This window comes from Abramis brama, assembly GCF_963993115.1.
Source record: "Abramis brama genome assembly, chromosome: 2".
NCBI lineage: Eukaryota > Metazoa > Chordata > Actinopteri > Cypriniformes > Leuciscidae > Abramis > Abramis brama.
Window position 1 is genome coordinate 19,698,664 of NC_139964.1, and position 9,844 is coordinate 19,708,507.

General features: G+C 38.5%; 1 protein-coding gene across 1 annotated transcript in view; it reads right to left on the bottom strand.

Moving 5' to 3' along the window:
- The window catches only part of LOC311077824 (complement C3-like), a 57,872-nt gene extending 51,170 nt beyond the window's left edge, over positions 1-6,702 (bottom strand). Inside the window, exons 1-7 of the mRNA XM_084106454.1 lie at positions 6,469-6,702; positions 6,189-6,384; positions 5,931-6,099; positions 5,681-5,754; positions 5,419-5,507; positions 5,163-5,245; positions 4,977-5,064 (exon numbers count right to left, since the gene is read on the bottom strand). Of these exons, the coding sequence (XP_083962580.1) occupies positions 4,977-5,064; positions 5,163-5,245; positions 5,419-5,507; positions 5,681-5,754; positions 5,931-6,099; positions 6,189-6,384; positions 6,469-6,539 (770 nt within the window). The 5' untranslated portion in view covers positions 6,540-6,702. The remainder of the gene's footprint in view (positions 1-4,976; positions 5,065-5,162; positions 5,246-5,418; positions 5,508-5,680; positions 5,755-5,930; positions 6,100-6,188; positions 6,385-6,468) is intronic.
- Positions 6,703-9,844: the final 3,142 nt, after the last annotated feature.

The following is a 9,844-nucleotide window of genomic DNA, read 5'->3' on the forward strand; positions in this document are numbered from 1 at the left end:
CGCAGCACTTTTGAGCTTCAGCAAGAACCAATGAGGTTCATTCTCGTGTTACGCAGCACTTTTGAGCTTCAGCAAGAACCAATGAGGTTCATTCTCGAGTTACGCAGCACGTTTGAGCTTCAGCAAGAACCAATGAGGTTCATTCTCGTGTTACGCAGCAAGTTTGAGCTTCTGCAAGAACCAATGAGGTTCATTCTCGTGTTACGCAGCACGTTTGAGCTTAGGAAGAGGTTTGTTCTCACGCGTCAAACAGTTTCAGTTGAGCTTCTGTTTATGTTCACTGATTAATGTTTGTATGTGAATAAAAGCAGTGGCGGATCAAGTTTATCATTCAAGTCAAACACAATCCTTAATGAGTTTTACATATATTTGACCTCTTCCCTTGTGAAGACTCAAATTTCATCATTTAATGTTGTTTTTAGTATTATTATTACTTTTTATATACATTCATAATCATTTGTACTCAATGTATTTTGTGAATATGTGGGAGAGACTTTGGGAAACTTTGGACTTGAGTGTGTGCTGCTGGACTGAAATGTATATGCAGTTTTTCATCAAGCATAACATAAGGGGTACATTCCAACATTAATGGAAACCATATGTTCCTCTGCTGAATGTATGTGTTCCTATGGTGATGTAGTTTTTTCCTTGGTCAGTGGTATAAAAACCAAGCCCTGTTTGTCCGAAAATCAGGAAGAGATGGAAATGTAGGAAAGATGACTGAGAAGCTGAATTAGACCTTCGCTTGGTCCATTGTCTCTTCCTCCTATGTTTTATATAATAAATAAATAAGAGATATCTTGGCAAAATCACTGGTGTCTGTTTCCATGAAATTAAACAACAGAATTTCATAATTTAATGTTGTTTTTAGTATTATTATTACTTTTTATATACATTCATAATCATTTGTACTCAATGTATTTTGTGAATATGTGGGAGAGACTTTGGGAAACTTTGGACTTGAGTGTGTGCTGCTGGACTGAAATGTATATGCAGTTTTTCATCAAGCATAACATAAGGGGTGCATTCCAACATTAATGGAAACCATATGTTCCTCTGCTGAATGTATGTGTTCCTATGGTGATGTAGTTTTTTCCTTGGTCAGTGGTATAAAAACCAAGCCCTGTTTGTCCGAAAATCAGGAAGAGATGGAAATGTAGGAAAAATGACTGAGAAGCTGAATTAGACCTTCGCTTGGTCCATTGTCTCTTCCTCCTATGTTTTATATAATAAATAAATAAGAGATCTCTTGGCAAAATCACTGGTGTCTGTTTCCATGAAATTAAACAACAGGGGAAAGCAAGATTTTTAAATCAACACCTTGGCTGCTGGTATACCTGCTTAACTGTTCTTTAAAGCCCTAAGTTCAATAGTAATACATTATTGTTTGCACATGTAAACATTTACATCTAAACTTAAGATGTATGTATTTGAATTGCATATAAATTTCCACCCATGTGGACTACATTGTTTTAACATAAATTAATAAACTGAATGTGATTTATGTTTGTCAGTTATGCATAAATGAAACTGGTAAGATTTATGTAATTGTATTAATAAACTGAATGCGTTTCATATTTGTCAGTCATGCATAAATGAACACAACCTAACAGTTTTTGACTGTCTCAGTTTGTGTAAACCTACTTATTTTTCAGAGTATTTTTATTTATGTTAATTACAGTGTATACGGTTTTCCTGATTTACCCCGAAAGAATGGAAGTTAAATGTGACATGCCCCATAGGTGGGGCACATTGTAACATGACCATTTAACAGCTTAAAATGTTATCTGAACTAATCAAAGATCAGCTCCACAAGTTCATGGAAAGTAAAGTGCATCCTTACTGTACTAGCAATAGTACTTGTTAGTAACTCTTTCTCATTGGTCATTATGCATGCATTATGTATGCATGCGTACGTATGAGTGTTCAGTAAACAGAGTCAGAAAAGACATGCAAGTCTATTGTGGTTTATGACAAACTTAACAAGCATGTTTCTCTATAGCTCTAAAAGTATCAATAAAGTAGCCAATATACTCCTCTGCGCCCCACACTTCAAAAACCCCTGCTGTAACCAAATGATCAGGTCAGGTTGATTCTGTCATATTAAATCTTATATAAAACCTGTAACAGATTTCCATTAAGCCGTTGTCATTATTACAGGTATTTGACAAGTATTTGATGCCTACAAACAAAGTCCATGCATTCAGATGTAGATGCATACAAATGTCTTTCTTTATTTTGTTCCAATGAATAAACATTGCATCAAATCCACTTCTTTCCTTAATGTTCATTATCATGTACTCTGAGTTCATACATTACAGACCCAGCATACTGTCCATAATCCACCATGTTCATAGTCTTGCATAGCCAGAGCTTCAGACTTACGGCAGAAGGTCTGGACTCTATCACAGCTTTCATTGGTTTGACTGATATGTAACGCAACCAATCACAGTTCGTTTTGCTCCACGTCATGTTTAGAGGTGTGAAAATGTAAAGTCGATGTCCCTACAATAACAGACCGGCGTTCTTCTAATAAATTATTCATTCAAGAATGCTGTGAAAGTTTACTGCGACAATGGAGCCGCGAACTTCACATACTTTTGAAATGCAGCATTTAGTTGATCCTGGTAAGTGCTCATTGTAAACACAATGGCGTTCTTCTTCCACGAGGGGTTTTGGCATTACTACATTTGTTTCCAGGCGGACAGTTAAAGAACACAACACACACGTCTTCCAGACATTGCAAATCCTGAAGTGTTCCCAGTAAATTGTGCAATCCATGATTGTCACTGAGGCTGAGACTACCATGTTCCTTACTACCCTTTAGCACACTCAAAAACTGTGAGCTTCCCCATTACCGACTCACACACTTCTTGTTACTCTAATTCTAATATGTCACAGCGCCACTCGGTGGACAACAAAAGCTTTACAGTACAATAAATTGCTCCTACAAAACCATTTAAATGTTAAGCAAACTGTATTAACCCTCTGGGGACCACAAACGCGCCCGCGCGTTTTGCTCGTTTTTTTTTTTTAGCAATGAAAATAAACACTAAATGCTCTGTTAATTTTGATCTTTCATTTTCGTGTAATACATCAATCGATCCTGTTCAGTTTCTATTTTTTTTCTGTATACTCACAATAAAAATAAAGTGTTTTGCTTTTTGACAAATAAAGAAAAATTAACATGATGCGAGTTCTGGCTTCTCTCTGTCAGTAAACTCCCATTTGAAACGCGTTCGAAAATGATCTATAACTCCGCGAAAATTCAGTCAAACAGACCCACGGGCATAAAGCTTGAGATCGCATCTTTTAAATGAAGTCATTTATATAAAAAACAAATATTCTCAGCTTCTGTAATCTGTATAAAAAGAGAGCGACTCCTGTCGAGCTCATTACGACCTAATTCACAGTAATGTGACCACTCCCCGGAGAGCGCGTGCTATTCAAACGCAAATTCTGAGAACTATTTCAGAGCTGTGAAACGCCCACATCAGCTGTAAACAAAGCACGTCGCGACTCCTCGCGAGTGAGACATTATAGCCTACCTTATCAGAACAGTGCTGATGAGGAGCAATATCTCCTGAAATGAGGAGCAGATTCCGCTGAGGAGTGAGGTAGGCTGTTTTCTTTTCTCACGTGTGGAATAACGTTATGGAATAACGTTAGTGTAGGCCTATGTAAACCGCAAAAAGATGAATCGCATTTCTATAATATGACTCGCCTTTCTGCGAGATGAATGAAGGGGACATATTTGTAAAGACTGTTTAGCCTAAATATGAATCGCGCGTCTGTGTGTGAAAGAATAAACTGCTTTGCTATAGCCTACTGAGATGAGTAAAAATCGACTGGAATATGTTGAAATAAAATGTATTTGTATAAGCAACGTATTAAACTGCAAAAAAAATACTATTTTTGTCAAAAATAAATTCATAGACTAAGATGTTAGATGTTCCAATGTTGGCTATATTCAAACTAATGAATACATATGATAAAATGTAGGCCTATAATCTTTTTTTTTTTTTTTTTTTTTTTACAAAGAAAGAGTACACTTGAAATATTGTTGAAATTGTAATTATTGTTGTAATTGTAACATTTTGAATAAAATAGCAAAACATATTTACAAGAGAGATGTAAGCGAAATCTTAAATGGTCAATATAAGTCTTCTTCTACATCTTTTGTCCTTGCATTGTGGCTCAGTCAGTATCACACCTGAGTGAATGGCTCATTATGCAGAGTGGGTGGGACATTCATAATCTAAGGTGTAAACTACTCCTCCCCCTCGCATATTGGCTTTCCAAGCAAAACCTGTTTTACACCATTTAAATCAATGTATTTTTTTTTGTGAACGATAAAGCAAGACTATTTTTACATCATTTTGAAGCTAGAACTCAAAGGGACAACATCCATTAGTCAAAAGTCTTGTGGACACATATTTAATATGTGTTTTGTGGTCTTAATTCAGCAACTTTCATTTTAATTTTTTTCAATAACCACGCATAAACATTATTCTCTTAAAAATACAAACATCTACATACACGTTGCTCGCATATTATGGTAGCCCTGTTTGTGCTATATAGAGTGAATTTACACCTTTGCCATTAACATGTTTATAAATAACTGAAAAAAGCACAAATGTCAAGGCATGTCAGAACATCTCAAGGACCCCAAAAACAGCTTGGTCCCCAGAGGGTTAATTAATTAATTAAAGTGTTACCACATATTGTGTAGTGCAGATCTAGTGAGAAGGGTCAGACACAACTGAAACAATATTTGTTCTACCAGTAAAACAGAAAATAACCAAATAAAATAAATGTATTTATTTCTTTGGAAGTTACCACCTCAACTCATGAAAAGTTTTGGTTGCTCATAGCACATTATTTTGTAGTTTACAAACAAATATATTTTAAATCAGTGTGTTCACAAATTAAAGATTCATTTTGAATAAAGTGAAGCAGAACATATGTTGTCTTACTTGGCTTCAATGTCGACTGTCAGGCTCTCGTCACTCACATAGAAGAATGACTTACTGGGTCTTAATCTGACTTCAAATGTTAGCGGCACTATAAACCAATCCAGAGAAAAGACACAAATAAATAAATACATTATTTTAGTTTTTATTGCATTTACACAACAAACATTTTGTTGACACACATCTTACCATATTCTTTGACCTCAAAGTCTGCAGTAAACGTCTTCTGAGGAGTGTCTGTGTACCGAGTGACAACTTTCCAGATCCCAAGACTGAAACAAAAACATTTCAAAACATTTTTAAATAAGCATTATACAACAGATCAAATGAATCTTATAACACAGATCACATTTATGAGTATTGTGTAGATAAATTAAAGAGAAATCATTGAATCATTAAATAAAGTTCACTCAGGTTGAATATCTTCAGTCAGTGTTTTACACACCTGGCAACCTCAGGAATGGCGTAGCTTCCAGACTTCATCCCTTTCACTGGTTCTATCTTCTCTGATGAAACTGTGATGCCTTGTGGATTCTTCATAAACACAGAAATCAGCATTAAACACTGTGTGTTTACTGAGATCAGCAGTGCAATGATGCCCATTACAGCTGAAATGTCTCAAGTGTGTGTGTGTGTGTGTGTGTGTGTGTGTGTGTGTGTGTGCATGCGCGCATGTAATAACAGTGTGCACTTATAGAAGTGTGTACCATGATCTCCACCGTGACTCCAGTCTGACTGAGTGGTTTCATGTTGGGCGTCAGAGAGAAAATCCTGTATTGAACTGCAAAAGAGGTCAAAGCAAAAAACTGAAATATGAGTTCTGATGTTTTTTACTCAGATTCAAACCCTGAATACATGCAGCAGTCACTTTAATAATAAACAATTATGTTATGCTTATGTAACATGTTTAAAATTCACTTTGTTGTATTTTTCCAATTTTTTTGCACATACTCGTACCTGTGCTAGCAGGCGTGTAGATGGGCTTGTCTGTCTGTACAAATATATATCCAGTCTGGAATGAGACCATGACCACTTTCTCCAGGGTTTTGGATGGAAACTGAGCTTGTAGATACACATACTGCTTCTCCAGAGGATCATCAGAGAACAAGTTCTTATCATCAGGGATCTAAAGAATATATAATCAGTCAGCCTAAATTATATCTGATAATAAATTAATCAGAATTAAAGATCACTGCACTGTTATGTAGCTCTCACCTTTATATCTGTAAGGATCTGGTAATTGTTTTCTGCAGTCAGTGTCACTGGTTTGGACAGTATCTCCCTGTCTTTCTTTGGGAAGTTCTTCACTGTGATCCTCACGTTCAGGTTTCCTCCAGAGTAATCCTGAGCCTCCACAAACACGTTCTCTGAGGAACCCACTCTCAGCAAATTAGGAGCTGACAGAACAAACCTGAGGAGATCAAATCACAGCGTTTGAAATCTTAAAAACTGATTATTAGTAACTCTATGAGCAAACGGTGTGTTTAATACTCACAGCGGGTCACACAGTGTGAGGAGGGGTGAGGAGAGAAGAACAACAGTCAGACACAGCAGCTTCACCTCCATCGTGTCTGTGTGTTTGTCTCTTTCTGTGTGAAACTGAAAACCAAAAAAAAAAAAAACCTTGAAATTTAAACAATCTCCTCTCCCTTCCCTCCCTAAAAATGGTTTAGTCCTATTGTTATTAATCACTTCAGTTCAGTCAGCGGAGGACCCAATAAAATCTCAAGTCCCACCCTAGCTAGTGAATAGAACCAATCAGAGTTCAGGCTGATCCGAGAACAGCTGGGGCACGTTCAAGTTCAAAACGTTGCGCAACGTTTTGCTACGGTTTCCGGGTTGAACGTCATGTTTCCTGGAAACGGAGTGCACCATGCTGCGTTCCAGTCCACTTTTAGACACGCACTTGCGAACTTCCCTAAGCACTTCCCCTCGGGGGAATCCCTGCTGCCATTTTGAAGTGCGTTCCACTTCGTGAAGTGGACGAGGGAAGATCCTCGTTCCCTCGATCTTGACCGAGGGAGCGAGTCTACTTCAAATGTACACTTCAGGTACCTATATGTCCCTCAATGCAGTACGACTGTGACGTCACCACATATCTCGTCTAATCACCTCCACAACAGACAACTCTATGATATATTAATTATATTTTTTATTTTATTTAAAACCCAAACACATAAACATTTGGATGCTGCATTAAACAAATTCTTAAAGGATAAAAAAAAAAATGTAAATAATAAATCAACTCCACAGCTGATTCCAAGTGATCAAGGGCTTAGGACGTTCCAGTTCAGCCCATTGCAGTTCCCGCCAGTAGTGGGCACTTGTGCAACGTAAGCAATGACGTACATCCGAGTGAACGAGACGGAGGGAAGTTAGCGAGTGAAGGGCATGACAATTTTGGACTGGAACGCAGCACCGGTGTGCAACGGGGTTTGAGATATGTTTTCTCTTGTTTGGTGGGTGTGTCAGAACTGCAGTCCAATCAGCAGCAACATGTATATAAAGCACGCGGTATTAAAGTGAACTCGCACAATGGGTTCAAGGAAAGTAATTTACAAATGTGTTCGATGCAGCTCGGTATACGCAACAACTGAGGATATTAGAAGACATGTTTGTTGTAAGTTTTATTGTAAAAATATAGGATATCAACATAATGATGTAGTTGTTTATATTTTTAGTTTCATTGCAAGTGTATGACATTTGGTATAGAAATAAACAATGCAATTAAGTGCTTTTCCTAAAAATGAGAAAGAAAATACAGAGTATTAAAACAGTATGAACTACAAATAAAGTCAGTATGTGAGGCTAAATAGATGTGTTTTAGTCTGAATTAGGTGTGTGATACATTTCAGTTTCAGCAATCCCTTCACTCGATTGGGATGTTCTCTTTTGTTCTGGGCGGCAAGTGCAGTAACTGTAACATCGGGCATGTTTTGTAGTATATAATGTCACGGTGTGACAAATGAGGGCGGAACTAAAGTTGCGGGCGGAACATGCGCATGCGCATGCGTCGCGTCTGAACGCGTTGTTGTCTTTGGAGCTCCATCGATTGATTTATAATTCTTGATTTCTCTTTAAACTCACTTACAACGAACATTTTCTATTTTTCCTCACCTCATAGTTACAACGCGGACTGTTGAGCAGACGCGTCTCAAGCCTATTAGTGATCCAACGTCGGATACTCTTATAGGTTACTCCTGTGGATCACGGCTGAACGCGTCTTCTCCACACTCACTTACAAACAAACATTTTTTTCGCCTATCGTGCGTCTACTCTACACCTGTACCACTAAAAAGACGGATTATATCCAAGACTTCAGTCATAAATTAGTATTAATATTGATAGCATCACTGGTAGCGTCGTTGCTAACTTAACTTACTGTCCATCTGTTAAAATGGCGAATATATCAGATGTAAGTAGTCTACCTTTTGGTGCAGGTGAGGACACATTTGAGCTACACGCGTTGCAGTCTGAGCTGGAAGCTGTTGAGAAACAGATCCACGACCTTTTAGTGAGAAAAGCCGAGCTGATAGACCGGCGGTTAGCTCTTGAAACATCACGCGCCGATGCACACAAATCAGTGATCAACGTTACTAACCCGCTGACTCCGACCTCGTCTACTCCGTGCGTTTCTCAGCATCGGTCACGAGCGTCGAGGCCGCGATCAGCCATGGTCTCGTTTACGCCGGCTCCAACATGCCACCACGAAGCCTGGATATTTCCGCAGCGGAAGACGCGAGTCAGGTCTAGACCAAGAAAACTCTCTCCGACCCTCCCGGTTTTCGAGATATCCACACAAAACCGCTTCTCCCCTCTTCGCGAAACAGAACGCGATGCTGTGATCATCGGTGATTCCATCGTTCGACACGTACAAGCTACGTTAAATAAAAGTAAGGTGCATAGTCACTGCTTTCCTGGTGCTCGTGTTTCTGAAATCGCTGCTCACGTTCCCGAGATTCTGAACGAGCGCGTCGGAACTGTGGTCCTGCACGCGGGAGGGGCCGACATCAGGCTGCGACAGACAGAGGTTCTGAAGAAAGACTTCAGGAATCTGATCGATACGGTACGCAGCACATCGCCTGATATAACGATCATTGTGTCAGGACCGCTTCCCACGTACCGACTAGGTCATGAAAAGTTTAGTAGATTATTCGCGCTAAATGAATGGTTAATGTCATGGTGCAATGAGCAGAAACTGCTCTTTGTAAATAATTGGAATCTGTTTTGGGAGCGTCCTAGGCTTTACCGTGCCGATGGCTTACACCCAAGCAGATTCGGATCGGATCTTCTGTCAGATAACATCTCCAAAATGTTAAATACCTTTTGACTAGTAACCAAAAGTTCAAATCATAGTCTCTGCTGCACCAAATTAACTGATATAAATAGTGTAGAACATTGCATAGAAACTGTGTCTATTCCTCGTTTAGTGAGATCAAATAATAAATCTACTGCAGGATCTAGAAAAAATCTAATTGTTATTAAACCAGAAAATGTTGCTATTAGTAAACAAAAACAATTTCTAAAGCTAGGTCTTCTAAACATTAGATCACTCACACCTAAGGCAGTTATTGTAAATGAAATAGTCACGGATAATAGCTTCGATGTCCTTTGCCTTACTGAAACTTGGCTTAAACCTAATGATTATTTCGGTCTAAATGAGTCTACTCCATCAGGATACTCCTATAAGCACGAACCCCGTCTGATTGGTCGTGGCGGCGGTGTTGCAGCGGTCTATAGAGATATTCTCAATGTTACTCAGAAAACGGGTTATAAGTTTATTTCGTTTGAAATACTTGTACTAAATGTTACGCTCTTAGATGTTAGAAAAAAATCCATATTATCTCTAGCCTTGGCTACCGTATATAGAC